This window comes from Abramis brama (genome assembly GCF_963993115.1).
Source record: "Abramis brama genome assembly, chromosome: 11".
NCBI classification, from domain to species: Eukaryota; Metazoa; Chordata; class Actinopteri; order Cypriniformes; family Leuciscidae; genus Abramis; species Abramis brama.
In genome coordinates, this window is record NC_139973.1 from 37493782 (window position 1) to 37513256 (window position 19475).

General features: G+C 37.2%; 1 protein-coding gene across 4 annotated transcripts in view; it reads right to left on the minus strand.

The window, feature by feature from the left end:
- nbeal1 (neurobeachin-like 1) overlaps positions 1 to 19475 on the minus strand; it is a 58992-nt gene that overhangs the window by 24418 nt on the left and 15099 nt on the right. For 2 of the 4 annotated variants that reach the window (XM_084128269.1, XM_084128268.1), the window contains exons 5-23: positions 18781 to 18908; positions 17454 to 17536; positions 16195 to 16280; positions 14770 to 15112; positions 14073 to 14179; positions 12239 to 12322; positions 9715 to 9798; positions 8689 to 8787; positions 7295 to 7869; positions 6478 to 6610; positions 6240 to 6359; positions 5130 to 5516; positions 4071 to 4160; positions 3766 to 3940; positions 2893 to 3026; positions 2647 to 2806; positions 1488 to 1590; positions 1218 to 1374; positions 142 to 300 (exon numbers count right to left, since the gene is read on the minus strand). In XM_084128269.1, the coding sequence (XP_083984395.1) occupies positions 142 to 300; positions 1218 to 1374; positions 1488 to 1590; positions 2647 to 2806; positions 2893 to 3026; positions 3766 to 3940; positions 4071 to 4160; positions 5130 to 5516; positions 6240 to 6359; positions 6478 to 6610; positions 7295 to 7869; positions 8689 to 8787; positions 9715 to 9798; positions 12239 to 12322; positions 14073 to 14179; positions 14770 to 15112; positions 16195 to 16280; positions 17454 to 17536; positions 18781 to 18908 (3207 nt within the window). The remainder of the gene's footprint in view (positions 1 to 141; positions 301 to 1217; positions 1375 to 1487; positions 1591 to 2646; positions 2807 to 2892; positions 3027 to 3765; positions 3941 to 4070; positions 4161 to 5129; positions 5517 to 6239; positions 6360 to 6477; positions 6611 to 7294; positions 7870 to 8688; positions 8788 to 9714; positions 9799 to 12238; positions 12323 to 14072; positions 14180 to 14769; positions 15113 to 16194; positions 16281 to 17453; positions 17537 to 18780; positions 18909 to 19475) is intronic. The other 2 variants (XM_084128271.1, XM_084128270.1) reach the window with 1 other exon arrangement.

A 19475-nucleotide genomic window follows, 5' to 3' on the forward strand; every position in this document is an offset into this window, starting at 1 on the left:
GGTTAGAAATCTAACATATTTTGCATGAGGTTTCACTTGCAGAACAACAAGTGATGCACATACGTTATCGTTATTTTTGGATCTCTAACCTCAAGCATGAGAAGCAAACACCTCTGATAATAATGTGTGTGTTAAGCGCACCTTGAAGACGTGCTCTCGGAGGCGGTCGGAGTGTTTGTTGTTGAGCAGCAGGGCGTAGCAGGAGTCGGCCGATCCCGGCTCAAACAGCAGCAGGAAGAGCTGGTCCCGTGCGGCGCTGGTCTGAAGAAGAGTCAGCAACAGCTCCAGGATCACACACAGCTACAACACAACACAAGCACTGCGTTCATTTCATTTTCATGTTTATTGCTAGTAAGTGATAAGAGCAGGAGAAACCGGAAGAGACATTGATTAAATGAATTGGCGGGTCAGTAAATCCAGTTTGTGGTTAAGCACATTGAGGTTTAGGAATAATTAAAATAGAGAAAGACAGACGTTCGCTCTAATGATTAGAAAGGGCAGATCAATAACAATAAAAGAGAGTGCTTCTTTCCTGGACACATGCACAAAACACTCACACAAACACTCAAACATCACGTATAACTAAAAGCTATCTTAATTCATATAGTAAAGCTAAAATAAATTCTTAAGAAATTGATAGTCAAAATAATCCAAAGTCTTTTTCTATTTAACTTAAAGTATGTAAATAATGCACTGCAGTGGTGATGATAAAGTACACTCTTTTTAAGTATGAAATAAGATTGTACACCGTTTTAATTTTACAAAATATTTCTTTTTCAAATAAATGATTTTCTTTTGAACTTTCTATTCAGCAAAGAATCCTGAAAATACATATTAACAAAAATATTAAGAATTTTCAACATTGATAATAATCAGAAATGATTCTTGAACAACAAATCATCGAATTAGAATGATTTCTGAAGGATCATGTGACACTGAAGACTGGAGTAATGATGCTGAAAATTCAGCTATATAAATTATTATATATAATTATAAATAATATAAATTATATTTTACAATATATTCAAATTGAAAGCAGTTATTTTAATTTGTAATAATATTTCACAATATTTCTGTTTTTACTGTATTTTTTATTGCCTTGGTGAGCATAAGACAAAAAATAAATAAAAATCTTACCAACGCCAAACTTTTGAACAGTGTTGTACTATTTTCAGGACACAATAATCCTAATTCCGCTAATATCTTCCTCTTCTCACCTGTTCCTCATCTCCAATGGCAGCGATGTATCCCAGAATGCTCTGGATCTCATCTTGGGTGGTACCCTTGCTGATGTAATACTTCAGAAGGCCACAGAGAGATGCTCTGATTGTCTTAATGTCGTCCTCACTCAGATCTGCATCTTTACTTCCAGAACTAGAAGGTAGAGGGAAAGAGAGAATGGATGAAGTGATGAGAAAGAGGCAGAACGGTCATGAGGTGATAACATCACAGAAAGGACTGAGGGATTGTGGGAGATGTAGTCTTACCCATAGTAAAGGCGAACTGTATCCAGCAGGAACTGCACTCCATATTTCTTCCTGAACTGCTTCCTGCTGTCTTTGATGACGGTGGACATGTACTGGATGTGACCTTCACCACGACAAACACATCATGCTCATCACTAATGTACAGGAGCCTCAGTCACAACATGTACACATCATAACTGCACAACAGTGACCGACAACTTTTCAACAGCCTAGTATTTCTCACATTCATTTTCTTCATAGGGATTTCAGAGTTTTCAAATCTCTCCTCCAGATTATGAGGAGTTTACTGTTGTTCTTCAATGGGAATTAAACATGATTTTTAAAAATTAATTTGATATCGCACTAACTTGAGGCTTTTACAGAATTATATTTATAATATCTTGAACAAAATAAAATACATAAAAATAAAAAATAACAAAATAAATAAAATAAAGCAACTCAAGGGCTAATGGTTAAGGAGGACTAGGAGTGGCACTTAAAAATAAAATGAAGGAATCAGTTATCAATGTAATAAATCAAACATAAAAATAAATAAATAAATTAATAGACATAATAAAACTTATACGTTTTAAAATTTTGTTAAATAAAATAATTAAACTTTAAATTAATGAATAATTTTCAAATTGAAATATAAAGACATATACTGTATAAAACTGTTTATATAATTTATATATATGTTTTAAAATGTAGGTTAATAAAACCATAAAGTAGAAACCATAAAATATAAAAAAAAAATTATATTGCATTTAAAAAAAACACACATTTGCCAATTGCTTTTTTATGCATTGTCAAACAAGTTATAAAAAATAAATTTTGCTATGGAGAAAATGAATGGGATTTTGCACAAACATAAATTACAGCATGAATTAAGCACACACACACACAAACAGAATGTGTGTCCCAATACACATGTATACACTATTCTATGATAATGCGAGTAGTGTGTTCACACTGAAAATTTCAAATAGAAAAAAGTGCACTTTATATACTGGGATGATGCACTTAATTAAGTCGCAGCTTTAATTACATAGCAGAGGGGGAGGGGCTATCAGACGCTGATGTTGAATGACAAAATAACCTTCTAAATTCATACACTACATGGTTGAATACATAGTGTAATATAAGTGCAGTGTCTAGTGGGACAGGACTCGAGACTGACCGATGCGCAGGGGGAAATCTCCTTGGTTCCAGATGCTGAAGTTGAACAGCAGGTGTGTGTGGAGCTGCTGCAGGAGCTGCGAGTTCTTCTCATACGTCATCTGCTCAATCAACAGCTGAACCGACACCAACACACTCACGTCCACCAGGAACGCTGGCAACTGCACACAGACACAGAACCAGACGGCTAAATCAAGACATGCAGAGGGAAAGACTGAGAATTCAAGAGAAGGAGAATCATGGGTACCTTCTGCAGCAGAGCTCCTAAAGTGGCCACACCATGCGAGTGCAGAAGTGTTTCCTGGTTTATGGGATGCCGCTGCAGGAAATGCTTGATAACCAGCAAGAACGTCGCTACGAGATTCTTCTCCAGTCTGGCCTCTGAATAATTAATGTCCACAAACATCACACGACAACATTGTTAAGATGTATAATAATCAGAAATACAGAAAAGGGGCAATTGATAAGATCTTTAAGATGCAAAAGATCAGTAACGCATTCATTCTGTCTACCAACAGCTAATAACAGTGTTATTTTAGGATTATTTACATACTCAAATTTTCACATATTTTAGTAATAATCATAAGCTTAAACACTCAAAATTCACTAAAATTGGACACTGCTTTACTATGGAAACTGTTCATTTATTACAATTTATCACAAAACTTCAAATTTGGAACACAAATTGGTTAGACAAATGGCTTTGAATTTCTAGCAATTTTAGAATATTTTAAATTTTCTAGATATACTTAAAAAATAATAATAATAATAATAATAATAAAAAATAAAAAAATAATAATATATATATATATATATATATATATATATATATATATTGTGTATAAAATATTTTCTTTTAGTTCAGTTCACAGGTTAAATTAGCTTTAATTTTTATATTTTCACTTTTCATTTAAATTTTAGTAATTTTGTTGTGCTTTTGCTATTTTTTTGTTTCTTTTTAGCTTTAATTTATATTTATTTCAGTTTTAGTTGAAGTAAATAAGTTTATTTAAAAGAAATTATGCTATATTTATATTTTATTTCAGCTTTATTTCTGTTAATTAATAAGACATTTAACAGTTTTAGTTACAACACTGTCTAATGACGAGCGTGTGCTCACCGGACGCCCTGTTTGAAGGCAGTATGACCCAGTCTCCCTCAGCGGGTGTGACTGAGTCAGGGCTGATGAACTCTGACCCCGAGCGGTCGACGTGATGTAAATCAGGGGTTAACAGAGTCAACTGTTCCAATACTGGAAGCAACACAGGAAGCCCTCCAACACAGTTGATCATGTCCTACAAAAGACGAGAGAGAGAGAGAGAGAGAGTATGAGCAGGTGTTTAAGGACAAGGAGAGTTCTGATAGATTACAAACATCAGAGATAAAAAAAAAAAAATGTATAAAGGACGGGAACGGCATACATACTTTGATATCCCAGTTGACCACTTTATTTCCTGTCATGCGACCATGCAGCATATTAGGGGACAAATCCAGACATATTGGGTTCCTACATGCCTGTATATGCAAGGGAACAATGAGACACGTGATGCGAAAATAAAACATTTTCAAGGGTTAGTCCACCCAAAAATGAAAATTCTGTCAGTAATTAATCGCCCTCATGTTGTTCCAACCCCGGAAGACTTTCGTTCATCTTCAGAACACAAATTAAGATATTTTGATGAAATCTGAGAGCTGGCTCACTCCTTCATAGGCTGCTAGGTAATCGATATCTGCCGTCCCAGAAAAGTTAGTAAAGACATCGTTAAAATAGTCCAAGTGACTCCAGTGGCTCAACCTGAAGTTTATCAAGCGACGAGAATACTTTTTCTGCGCAAAAAAACACAAAAATAACGACTTTATTCAACTATTGGTTTTCTTCTGTGTGGGCCTCTGAGTGAGTTCACGTAGTGTAACAGCGCAGCGCTTCTTGTACGTCAGAACGTAGGCTCACTATTGGCCAGCATCACACACATGACCAGTGTCGGCCAATAGTGAGCCTACGCTCTGACGTAAAACCCAGACGCGCTGCGCTGTTACACTACGTGAATCACTCAGAGAAACACAGAAGAAAATGAAGAGTTGAATAAAGTCGTTATTTTAGTTTTGTTCTTCGCAGAAAAAGTATTCTCGTCGCTTGATAAACTCCAGGTTGAGCCACTGGAGTCACTCGGACTATTTAACAATGCCTTTACTAACTTTTCTGGGATGGCAGATATCGATTACCTAGAAGCCTATGAAGGAGTGAGCCAGCTCTCAGATTTCACCAAAAATATCTTAATTTGTGTTCTGAAGATGAACGAAAGTCTTTCGGGGTTGGAACAACATGAGGGTGAGTAATTACTGACAGAATTTTCATTTTTGGGTGAACTAACCCTTTAAGTAAAAAAAAAAAAAAAACGCAAATATAACATTCTATTGTACATAATTTCTACTGTATACAGCTCAGTCCTAGGTGACCTACATTGACCTACATGCACACCTCACCTTTGGAGAATAGTGTAGCAGAAGTTTAGGTGCCAAGTCTCCGAGTTCAGCTTCTTGGCTTTTAAAGGGAGAAATACAGTTTGGTCCTGCGCTACAGAGGGCTTTGATATGACTGGCTTGGAGGGGCTCGTGGAAGACCATGACACTTCCCAGCTGCCCTTGCAGTGAGGTGGGACTCCCCCACTCACTGTCCTGAGTCCCGGCGGAAATGAGTTTGGTGACGGACTCAGGTTTGGTCCCTAGCAGCCCACCCCAGCCCGGGAGGATGGCGCCCAAAGACGTGCGTCCCGAGGAATTACCTCCGGAAAACGGAGGATCTGGGATTTGAGAGGGAGGAGGGGTCGTGGTGCGGTGACCCGCTGACCCGATACAGCATGACGTGAAGGCCTGAGAGAGAGAGAGAGAGAGAGAGAGAGAGATTCAAAGATAAATGAATTGACTGAACAGACACAGAGTTTAAAGAGGTCCTATTTTACTTTCTTTACTGTGTAATGTTGCTGTTTGAGCATGAAAAAGCTCTGCAAAGTTACAAAGTCCCTCCAGCGGGAGTTATTCTCTATATCAGTGTCACTGTTCAATCATAGACTCATTCTTACATACTAGAGCTTGTACGCACATGTACAGTCTTCAAAAACGGCTTTTTAAATCTCTTAACAAACTAAAAGACTTAAATGACATTTGCATGTATTCCAAATAAAATATACAGATTGTACAGAATGTCAGCTTGCTTATTTTGCTCAAGATGAGGATTTATTAAGCCCACGTCATAAAAACCAGAAACTCTGCTTCACAGGTGGAGAGCTGTCGTTCCAACCACACAACTTTGGAACTATGGTTTCGGGAAACACAGACTCGTTGAACTATGCTGATAATGACGGAACTTGCGACCATAGTTGGCTAACGATGCTTTCGGGAAACACACCCCAGAGCGTTTATTATTTGAAAAATAAAGCATGAAAACCTATTTAAGTAGAGGCCAAAAACAAAATCAAGACTCTGAAAAAGGGTATAATACCTTCTCTGTTCTGTTTCACTTTCTGAAATGCTGCTAGGGTGGTTTTTAAGTGGTTTTTCATTAAGAAACGGGACAGAATCGGTTGTTTCTCTCACCTCAGTCATGGTTGGGTATTTTAAAGGTGCTGATAGTTTCTGCTGTCCATCCACAAAGATGTAAACCAGACTCTGGCCAAATGGCCTCTTCCCCGGCACGTGGACTACACCAATGCTGTGCTGCAGGTCAGATACAAACATCTCATTACAACTCAATTTCACTTTGGTCTTGGACAAAGAACTGGGTTGTCCATGCTGTAACAAAATACACAAATATTTCTTTGGTCATGTGACTCACCCAGAGCGAATCACAGAAGCAGTAGTCAGGCAGCATGACGGTGACGTATTCTTTCTTAGTGCACACGGCAACCACAAGCACTCCAGCTGAACTGATAAAGGCCTCGAACCCGGTGCCGCCCGGGGTGAAAAAACTATGCACATAGAAAAACATAAGAACAAGCTTTTATAAAGCAGTCCACATAGTGAAAATGAATTAAATATTACATTTTAGGAGTATTTAGTATTTAGGAATATTACATGTAAATATTTACATTTTTCTTCAGCAAGGATACATCAAATTTATCAAAATGACAGTAAAGACATTTATAATGTTACAAAAGATTTCTATTTCAAATAAATGCTGTTCTTTTGAACTTTCTATTGATCAAAGAATCTTTAATATGAAGATTCTTTGAATATGAAAAATATGAAGCAGCTCAATGGTTTTCAACATTGTTAATAATAATAATAATAATAATAATAAATGTTTGTTGAGCAGCAAATCAGCATATTAGAATGATTTCTGAAGGATCATGTGACACTGAAGACTGGAGTAATGATGCTGAAAATTCAGCTTTGACCACAGGAATATATTACATTTTACAATATATTCAAATGGAAAACAGTTATTTTAAATGGCAATAATATCACAGTATTTTTTATTAAATACATGCAGCCTTGGTGAGCATAAGAGACTTCTTTCAAAAACTAACCTAACTTACTCCAAACATTTGAATGGTACTGTATAAACATTATTTTGCCCACTAATTTATCTTGTTTCCTTTCCCACCAAAATCACCATCACACCCAGTAATCTCATTTATTTCCATTCTTACCTGTACAACTGTTTCCTCTTCTCTCCTTTACTGGACGGGTCCAGCTGATCTTGGTCCATTGACAGCCAAGCAAAGAAGCTGAAGGCGTAGCCTGGCCATCGGAGGATAGTCGGCACGGAGATGCCAGCCATGGGCGGTGACAGATCAAAATACTGCATGGCGCTCTCCAGGCCCTGTTTACGCACCATCCCCAGCAGCGAGCGCAGAACCGGACCCACATACGGGTGAGCGCGGCCCGGTTCGTCCTGCCGCAGGAGTCTCAGTAGATTCTGGAGCTCAGTGGAACTCAGCGATTGACTGCCTAAAGAACCCAACAGCCCCACCAGACTCTCGGCACAGGCCCGGTGTAGCCGCTCGTGCCTCTCCAGAGCCGACAGCAATCTGAGAGTCATGGAAGAGTTGACGCAGGTGGCTCTCGTCCGCCGGTTCAGACCGCAGATCCGCCGGAGCCAGTCCGCAGTGAAGATCTGCAGCTCGGCAGAGTCCATCTCTGGAAGCCACTGGATCAGGAGCAGGAGAGGGTCCACGTTACTGATGCCCAGGAGGCCCACGGATGAATGTTCACCTTCAACAGCCTGTGGGAATACAAGGACGAAAGGAAAGGACGTGAGACGTGAGACGACTCCGTTCCAAAAGTAGTAGGCTGCCCACTCAAGGTAAATTTAAAGGCATCAACGTGGTAAATAGTAAGATCACTCGAGACATTTGCTAATACCAAATGTGAACAGTAGGGGTGCAATGGATCGCTGTTGCTCCGTGATCCGTATGGCTAAGTTTAACCATCATAGACTGAAAGTTTATCATTTGCATGTTTTTATTTTTTTTGCCTTATACATCTCTTTTAATTCCTTTTATAGCTGTTTTAATTTCCCTTGCTTTTATTTTGTGATTGTTTTAATTCCTTTCTGTGTAAAAACCCATTGATGTTTGGTTTGTTAGGATAGGACAATATTTGGCCGAGATACAACTGTTTGAAAATCTGGAATCTGAGGGTGCAAAAAAATCGAAACATTGAGAAAATCGCCTTTAAAGTTGTCCATTTAAGTTCGCGATTGTGCTGCATTCACTCACAAAAATATATGTTTTATATATTTACTGAAGGAACTTTACAAAATATCTTCATGGAACATGATCTTTACTTAATATCCTAATGATTTTTGGCATAAAAGAAAAAACAATAATTTTGACCCATACAATGTATTGTCGGCTATTGCTACAAAAATACCCATGCGGCTTATGACTGGTTTTGTGATCCAGGGTCACATTGTTATTTGTATACCTGAATACTACTGATAGACCTTACTTTATTTGTGTAAAGGTGACTTGACGAGAAAGAAAGAGGCAGAAAACATCATGTGACTGACTCACAAGAAAACCGGAAGTGTTCATCTCACCATATTCATGAGTTCCTTCAGCAAGTGTCTGGACGGCTGACCCAGTGACACCAACACTTCATACAGGTGAGTGTAGCCAATCCGCTCCTTAAACACTTCCTACAAGGAAACAAAGTTGGCTTTTATTTATTATTTTATAAGTTTAAATTAGTTGCTGAATGGTTCAAATTCACAAGTTCAAGATCCTTAATCAACAGATCCTGAAAGAATAAGAATAACCTGGAACCAGTCCAAAAGAATCCTAATGGATTCAAATACGAATCAAATAAAAATTCCTAATGGTTATTAATCTTTGATCTGTAACAGATCTATAACAGAAAAAAATATTATATTCACAACATAAATGTACATTTTTTAAAATCCCACATAGTTCCAAGTATTTCACGATCATGGAAATCCTGTCGTAAAGGTCCAATTTATTTTACTGCTAATTATATGCATATTTACACTACCATTCAAAAAAGTTTGGAGTCAGTATTTATTTTTTTCTTTAAAGAAATTAATAATTTTATTCTGCAAGGATGCATTAAACAGATCAAAAGTGACGGAAGAGAAAGTGCTATAAATGTAACATGTTTTAAATAACAGATTTATAACAAAAAATGTGTATTGTTACAAAAAAAAAATCTCAATTTAACATTGATGATAATCAGAAATGTTTCTGGAGCAGCAAATCATCATATTAGAATGATTTCTGAAGGATCATGTGACACTGAAGACTGGAGTAATGATGCTGAAAATTCTGTTTTACATCACAGGAATAAATTACATTTTTACAATATATTCACATAGAAAACAGTTATTTGAAATTGTAATAATATTTCACAATATTACTGTTTTACTGTATTTTTGATCAAATAAATGCAGCCTTGGTGAGACATCTGTGCTTGAAAGAAGTCTCTTATTGGCGATCACAAGAGACTTGTGATAAAAAACATAAAAACAAGTACTGACTCAAAACTTTTGAATGGTAGTGTATAAAGAAATATGTAAATTTGTTATATGTGGAATTCTATTATTACAAACCTTTGCAGCAGGAGACTTGTGCATCACTGTCGAGAGGGTTTTAATCGTTGCCACAGCAAGAGAGTCGAGTCTCCCTTGGAACACCTGATTGGAGGAAAACGCAGTCAATCAAGAGATACAGCCAATGGCTAAAGACTTACAGTGTGCCGTGTGTCCTGTTCTATTCCTGCCCTGTCGGTTCACTTTGCCATGCAAATAATGAATGAAAAGCCACGATGAGGAGCTTTGTTCATCACCAGAACCATGCTTACATGAATAGGCAGGAATAGAATCAGGCATAAATTCTAATTTATGTTGATTATCTGAGTGAAATTGTTTGAGTTCTGAGCCTCTGATTAAGATGACGTCAGATCATCATCACTGCTCAGATCTGAAACTAAAAACTCCCCATCACCAAACACACACACTTCCTATATATATACATAGACATCAAAACCCCTCCACAACACAAAAGAACTCTGTCCAGCCACGCCTTATCATGAGACTCCTGATTGGCTGATTGCAAAAATCATGTGATGTTCGTTGCAATTGGCTAGTTCATAACAGATGAGAATAAGACAAAGACCGGCTGGAGAGTGACAAGAACTGAGCAGCAATAAACAGAATAAGACATGAAATCACGGAGGTCCTTCTATACAGCGATAAGCACACACAGCTATAGGCCGATAATCTCCACCAGCAACACAAGACTGCTGAGGTCACAGCATTCAACCCTGTTACCATAACCATACCACCAGAGGAAAGGTCGAAGGGGGAACGGAACGGGAGGGAAACAAGCAAAGCAAAATAAACAGAATGAGATTGAATGATGATTATTGAAAGCATGACTGAGTAAATAAACTAAAGACCACTCCATTACAAGCTTCCACATTCACAGCACTTTAAATGCAGAAATGGACTTCTATATGATTGTTTTGATACCAAAACAGGGAAGTGCTGAATGGCTTGTGAAACAGGGCTGACCATTTACTGTATGGTGGCAATAGATTTAGACGTGACACTCTGTATTGTCAGGCCACAGTACGAAAAATGCATGCAATATGGGTGGGTAATATAAGCAAAAACGTATATTTTTGAATACAAAATTTATTACGAGATTCTTAAACATTTTGGTTGATTTATCACAATATAAACATTTGATAGAAAATGTATCCAAAAACCACTGAAAAAGTTCATATAAACTTAAAACTAGTGACAGACCAGCATATTAGCCAAATTAACATATATTAACAGAAACAGAATATATATTCCATAACATTTTTATATTATACATATATACATATTATATACATAATATATTCATATATTTTTTTTTTTTAGTACAACTTCTAAAAGCTAGTTTTAATTTCAGTTATTTATATAGTTATATAATATACTTTATTATACTGGATTGTTTATAATATATATTTATTAGTGCTGTCAAACGATTAAAATATTTAATCGCCATTAATCGCACATTTTTATCTATTCTAAATGTCCCTTGATTTCTTTTTGTCCCATTATTTTTTTTCTCATTTTAATGCTCTCATCAACATGGAAAAGTGGATCGGCTTGCTTTGTGCAAATGTTTTTTTATTGAAAACAACATTGGCATTTACTTTAATGTTCAATTTCACACTAACATTCACACTTGGAGCAAATAATCGCATTAGAGAATTCGCATCAGCTGTGTGCTTGGCCATCAAGTGGTATTTCAGACTGGACGTGCTGCGATGATAGCTCAGTTCACAGCGACAAAACACACAGATCACTTTGGTCTTGTCAATGGAACAATTTGGCAACTTTTTAAAAGTAAACTTTCCATTCAGAATCTTACTGCCATCCATTTCGGCGTCTCACGCTCGCCATCCACTCAAAACGTAACGTTAGCCCAAACAAAGCCCAAACAAGTGTGTGCGGCGTGACTGTTGTTTTGCTTCCGGTCTAGCTAGATCCGGTGTGGTGTTGTAGTTTTTCTAACGTTACTAGTTGTTGCCTAGTCTGCTTTTTATATATCGTCACCTTCCTAAAATAATTGCCTAAGTCATTTTTCAGGTTTCTCAGAAAACACACAAAAAAAGAAAAATAACTTCAGAGGTTCGTTCTTCTTGATGCAGCTCCCATCTTGAAAAGCTTGTAAAATGGCCTTTTACAATTTTAAAATCGCTTGTAAAATCTTTTGACTTAGGCCAAATAAAACAGCCTAAGTCACACTCTTGACATAGGCCATTACACTACAGGGGTAGAACTGCATGATCTGTTTTAAAATTAAAATTTTAAATTATTTTATATCTATATTATTTGTATTATATATAATTTATATTAAGATGTAAGTTCCAAGAATTAAAAGAAAAATAGTAACAATCTGCTCGTTTCAACCAGTATATCACCCACCCCTGCAAGTTTATATGTGACTTTTCTGACTCATAGTAACCCTGCTCAGGTGAGCGAGAGGGGAGGGGGTGGTGGTCTTGTCCTGGAGTGGTCATGCAGGCGGCGGGGGGGCGTAAGTGAGCGGGAGTGACAGGAAGCACATGGGCGGTACCTGAATCTCACTCTCTCCTGTCAGTAACCTGTTGGTTAAATCTTTCTGGTCCTTGTCTGCAGCTGTGCACCTAGCGTTAACCAGCTGCAGGGCAGAGCCGACCGCAGCAAGCACAGCCGGTCAGATGAGAGGAAAGGGCAAAGGGTTAAGGTTAAACGGTAGGAGGTCAAAGGTCATGACCCTAAGTGTTCCGTCGCTAAAGGACAGAAACATGCATGGATAGAAGGCAGTGCTGCAGTTTAGATACGTGTACATGCTGTAAAGTGGTAACTATGTAAGCACAGTAAGACAGTTTTAATAGCAACATACTAAAGAGACAGTTGAAACAATTTTGCACAAAGCATACAGTTCTTTAAGGCAAAGAAAAACAAACACAGGATTGTAAACATTTACACAAGAAACTGATTGGCGAGATGAATTCTCTCATGTGCATAAACACACACAGAAAATCCTGCAACTGAACAATCAGTTAAATGACAATCGATTCTGACAGGATCTAAAACACACTCAAACAGACGGATGTTCCTGTCAAACACTGTAATGAAGGTCAGATATTCATTATTAACATCCTGTAAAAGTCCCTTAGTGTCAATAGAGCTCAACAGTTGGGTTCTGGAAATTACCATTAAAAAAAAAAAATCACCATCTTAATTAACCCTAACCCTAACGTTTAAAGAATCACATTTAATTGCTGAATTCTTACACAGTTGAAAAAAAAAGTGCAAAAATTCTATCTTTCAGCTTGTCTGCAAAGGTACACCTTAGTGCCATATTTACTGTAACCCTAAAGGATGCATATTATATTAATATGTAAAGGAAATAATATGTACCCTTAGGGAATTACTTTGCACCCTTAGGGTACTTTCACTCTTTAGGGTTAGATAATTATATTTTTATAAGGATAATAAGTTATTATAATTATTAGTATCTTGTTTTGCAGGCTAATAGAGGCTGTTCAAAAGTTTGGCGTCAAAGTTTTTAATGTTTCTGAAAGTAGTCTCTTCTGCTCACCAAGGCACTTATTTAATAAATAAAAAAAACAGTAAAAACAGGAATATTGTGAAATATTATTACAATTTCAAATACCTGTTTTCTTTGAATATATTTTAAGGTGTAATTTATTCCTGTGATCAAAGCTGAATTTTCAGCATCATTACTCCAGTCTTCAGTGTCACATGATCCCTCATAAATCATTCTAATAAGCTGATCTGTTGCTCAAGAAACATTTCTTATTATTATCAACAATGTTGAAAATATTGTTGAGCTGCTTAATACCTTTACTTCTTTGATAAATAGAAAGTTCAAAAGAACAGCATTTACTTGAAATCGTAATATTATAAATGTCTTTACTGTCGTTTTGATCAATTTAATGCAGGATTAATTTCTTTAAAACAAACCTTTCTGACTGAGCTCAAACTTTTGAACAGTATTATAGGTAATGTTAGCCAGCAGCTTTCTTACCAATGTGTAAGTTACCATGAGATGCTAATCGTAGCATTAGAGCATAAGAGACAGCAGTGGTGTTTTCTGATAAGAAAATATATGAAGAAAACACAAAAACCTAGATAATAAAGTATTCACAATGGCTTATTATGGGAATAGTAGCTCATTCATTCCCACATAAAAGACACCAAGTACAAAGTCTTTTTCCCCACAGGCCTTTTTTTCTGATTTTCAAATACTGATTCATCTCAGAGTGGCTTAGAAGATTTCAAGACTCATAACACTTTACTAAAGTGAATGCTTCCAAAATAAAGGGGCCTGACTAAGTCATTGTTGAGCTCTATTTGTGCAGTGTACTGTAGTGTAGTGTAGTGTAGTAAGAGGAACTCACCTTACTGTTCTGCAGGAGTCGGGTCAGATGCTCGAAACAGTTGCTGTTGAGAAAGATGGCCTGCAGAACTGGTCGGTCGGAGCACTCAAACATATCCTGAATGGTTTCTGAGTGAAATGGAGAACAGGATTCAGATCAGCACTGCGGTCAAGTGCAGACAATTAAAATAGGAAGTCTTTTTCTTTTTAAATTGGGTCTACTAGAATAGGTTTACATTGTTTTTCACAAAACTGACATTGTTGCAGCACCTCTTTTCCCAGTCTGTCAGTAACTCTGTCTCTATGAAGAAAAGCGCAGTGTGCTCTGATTGGTCAGCTGGACCAGTGTGTTGTGATTGGTCAACCACTTAGAGCGTGTTTTGGAAATGCCCCACCCCTTACAATAACCGCGAGTTTCAACACACTTCTCTGACTAACTCAACCAAGCCCCGCCCCTTTTTTTAGCATATGCCTTGGGCATCAGTTATTTAAATAAGGAATATTGTGACGTGCTCGTTCCCAGAAGAAAACTCAAGACTTCAATCAAGGCGTTTCAAGGAGTTCAGAAACAGTGACACTGATATACAGAATAACTCCCACTGGAGGGGCTTTGTGATTTGTAACCTTTCATTAACATTGCAGTCTAGAGAAAGTTGGAAATGTAAAGAGCATAACAGGTGCTCTTTAAGGAACACAACACGAGAGACCGATCTACTCACCAAGCATGTTCACCTGTAACCCAACAAAGCGGCTCTCCCAGTGCCGAGAGCGGGGCGGCGTCGGATGACCTTTGACCTGCGCTGTGGCGGCGGGGTCTGAGTTGAGCAGTTTGAAGTAGCTCTCGAGCACGGAGCTGATCTCCACCTGTCTCTGATCGGAGCTGCTGGCCAGGAGCCGGTGCACCACCTCCCTCAAACAGCCCAGAGTCAACAGAGCCTTCCTGTCAGGAGCCTCGCTGTCCCAGTCCTCCCCATCTCCACCTCCGCTCAGACACTCGCCTGTTCCCAGCACTCCCAGCAGAACCTCCATAGTGGCCGGCGAGATGGCCAGCAGAGCGTTACGCTGTCGAGACAAAAGACACATTAAAAGAGACACAGAAAACAGAATTTTTTGCATCCCGTTTAGGGTTTGAATTTTAACGATTCCGATTCTTATCGATTCCAATAAGGTAGATTGCATTTTTTTTTTTTTTTACGTAGATATTCACATTTATTCTAGATCTTATTGCAAAATATTTAATTGTAGCTGAATACCATTAACAAAAATCAACAGGCTAAAGAATACTCACACAAGGAACTTTTGCCTTTGGTTTTAAAATACCATTTCACAACTAGCCTAACTAATATCAATTTCAAATTATTAAACACAAGTAAACACTCAGTAATTAAAAAAGAACAAATAAACAAATTAGCAATCGCACAAATAAATACAGCTGAACAAAGTTACAAATGAAATAAACAGTTTAAGATTTTCATGTATTCAGAAACAAATGGAATCAAATGGAAAATAACACTGCAATTTTATAAATAAAATATCCATTAAAAATATAGTTACAGAAGTTATTCAGTCAAGAACAGCGAGTAAATTTTCTCTTTGTCTTTTGTTGTTTGATTAACGTTATTATAGAGACGGCAGCAGGAATATTAGGCTGCTGTCCCTTTAAGAGCGGCACAAATCCAATATACTGTTATGCGTTTTCTTTGTCAACTGTTTACATTCACTTAAGACATAACCAACTGTGTTTACAAGGATATTTGGACATATTTTTGTGTGTATTTGTCCGTTCAAGTGCAAAAAGACAGCGTGCGAGTCATATTAAAAATTTGCACACAAAAGGAATCGATGAGAGGAAATTCAATTTATCGAAGTATCTGATTCCAGAATGGAAACGATTTTCAATTCCGATCCCTATTCAAGTTCGATTGCAATTTTAATTGTAAAAGACTGTACTAAATTCCGATCATCTTTCTTGCAATTAGTCAACTACAGAATTTCAAACTGGAATTGGTCTTCTTTTATTTATTTATTTGCATATGGTGGAAATATCATTTTACCACCATAACTGATGTCACTTTATTATTTGATCTAAAACTTCAACACTACTCTTTGGCTGCAGTGGTGTACACAAGTGGATATGAGCTCACCTGTCCACCCGCGACAATGGATCCAAACAGGTGCAAAAGACAACATTTCAGACTGTCCTTCAGGTGCTCACTCTCCTGAAAACATTCTGAAACACACACACGCATGAATGAAGAGGTGTCTGCTTTTTATGCAAATGACATATGGCAACAACAACATGCTGAATTATTTTCTTGTATGCATCCTGTGACACTTTACTACTCTGGGTCTCTTCGGTACAGAATGTTTTTCACACATTCCTCAGTGCTACGGACTGAGAGTGAAGTATTGACTGCATTAAAGGATAACTCTCGCCAAAATTGAACCTAGGCTCTTTTTGTAAATTTACCCGAGGTAAACTTTTGTGTAACTTAAAGGCATAATTAGAATGGAAACGCCACTTTTAAGTTTGACTATATTTTCGTTTTTGGTCAAATTGCCTTGTGAATGGGAGTGCTTGGGGCACTTCTATGATAGCATCAAAATCGCTATTTTTAAAACACTAAGAAGGCTCGACACAACATGAAACTGTGCTGAAGTATCACCAGGGGCTCTACACATGAACTCCAGCATTGACTACATTTTTTGTGTACACAAAGTTTACTAAAAAGAAAGGTTTTGTATGACTCACTTTATCAGTTAGTGTTTTTGTCAGTCAAAAATAGTCGATCTCCGAATGCACGTAACCGGGAGGAGAGTAAAGATGGAAAGCTTCTAAAGCTTAGTTCCATATAAATTCATGGATAATTTGTTGTTTTGTCGTTAGTGAAAATCAATATTGACCTTGTATTTGAAAAAGGATCCTCATATAATAATGAAATGATTCAGTGATACAGATCGACTATTTTTGACTGCCAAAATGCCGGCGGCCGGGAAGAACAACAGCTACAGTGAGTTGTTCAAAACCTTTCAAACCATTCAAAAGGCATTTTGACCTAAAACGAAAATACGGTCAAACTTAAAAGTGGCGTTTCCATTCTAATTATGCTTTTACACGAAAGTTTGACTCGGGTAGATTAACAAAAAGAGCCTAGGTTCAATTTTGGCGAGAGTTACCCTTTAAAGGATTAGTACAGTCACCAACACACTGACACTTCATGTCTCTGGCTTCACCCATTGACATAGAGATAAGCAGTGTGAGGTTATAAGACACTGAGTCCGCTTTGTTTAGAGAGCGCTGGTTATGTGTCATCGCTGAAGGCCAAATGATAAAACAGCAGATTTGATCAGTCATTAAACAAACCACAAGCCCCACGGGGTTCATCCAAAGAGATAGACTTACGGTAGAAGAAGGGCACAAACTCTACAGTGAGCGGTGCAGCTTTATATTTCTGTCTGCTTCTTTCCACAGTACTGAGCTGCTGTCTGCAAGAGCGAGCAAACAAACACAAACAAGATAAACAGACCCATTACTCACACTTCACTTGGTGTCAATGTCATTTCACACGATTATGAATCATGCCACAGAGCAAAGATTCCCAAACATTTTTGTCAGACGAACCCCTTTGCTCTAAAACATTTACTTACAGTCCATCCTGAGATTTTAAGGTAATATTTCAATAATTTTACAACACATTTGATTTGCATGTTTACAGTTCTCTGATGAACCAGATAATGGTCATATAATGGTCACATGACATGCGGGAAAACAAATAAAACATTTCAAAAGCGTTCATAAATGCAAAAGTGTAAAAGTGTTTTATAGATTAAGTTGGATTATTTTTATATTTTAATCATATAAATATTGATTGTTTTAATCATAATATACTACTTTAAATAATTAATTATAAAACATTATGACAGATATAAAATGTTAGATAACATAAATTAATTCAATACAGATGCAATATTTTGTTACTTTAAGTGGCAAGTGTGCCACAAGTCCAGGTTAATTTCTCCTGCCCTCAAATAACCTTTGACACACACACATGCACGCACACACACACACACAGAGTGGAAGGAGAAAAGCTCTTCACAAAACTTGCAGAACCAGACTAGACTGTGTTTGTTTATTGGTCAAACACAGCTGTGTTTTTCACTTTATATGCGTTTGCCTCATTTGACGGTTTGTATTTGCGTGGGTCATATTACTGAATAACAGGGAACTGCCTCTGACTGAGTGTTTTTGGTTAGCAACATATACACCATGACTTCACACACCTTCACATACAGATTCTTCACCGGCCTGTCATTACTGTAGTGTTGGATAACTGAAGCAACAACATTTACAAAGCATTTTACTGCACACAATGTAATGTATGTGGTGAAATGAAGTTATTTCAGAGGTGAAAAGTTCAAACATTTTGATAAAAGATTACAAATGCAAACTTTTTTTTCTTTAAAATAACATGCACTGACAAATCATTCACAAAAGGACCAGGAATGTATATTAAGAAAGTAAATGATTTACTTATTCAGTGAAGGATTTTCATTTAACGTTGACTCACGGCTATTTGACACATTCCAGCTCTCCAAACAACACTGGTTTATTCTACAGATTAGCAGTCTAATAATGCCCTATTCAGTGTGTATGAGGAAACTTCTGGATTAGTGCATGCTAGAACAAAGGGATTAACCATTGAGGCATTGGCACTGGTTGCATATCTCACCCGTGAATGCGATGCCTCCAGTTGTGATAAGGATCATACAGACTCTCACAGAAGGACAAAGCGTGACGGACAAACTCCTCGGCTTGTGTCTGATCAGCCAGCTCCTTCTCTTTCGTCTTACTCTTCAGCTAAATACAGAGACAGAATTGTTGATTTACTTTATTACTGAGGAACAGGAAGAAGAGAAGAAAAGAAAGATGAAAGACAAAGAGAAAATTATAAGAGAAAAAAGCTAAATGAAAAGGAAAGGAAGAGATAGCTGAAAACAGGTAAAGGAAGAGGAGAGAAAAGTAAGAGAAAATTAAAAGAAGAGAACAGGAAAAGGGCAAAAAAAAGTCGAGGAAAGTGAAGAGGAAACAGAAAGAACAAATAAAGAAGAAATTAGGAAAATAAATGAGGAAGAGGAAAGGGAAGATAAAAGAAAATGGTAAAGGGAATAAAGAGAGAAAATAAGGAAGAAGAAAAGGCAGACGGAGAAGAAGAGAAAATGAGAGAAAACAAAAGAGGAAAATAAAAAGGAAAGGAAGAGAAAGATGAACAGGAAACAGAAAAGGAGAGAAATGTAAGAGAAAATGAAAAGAGGAGGACAGGAAAAGGACAAAAAAATAGTAGAGGAAAGGGAAAAGGAAACAGAATGGCAAAAAAATAAGAAATAAGGAAAGAAATTAGGAAGAGGAAAGGGGAGAAAAAGGAAA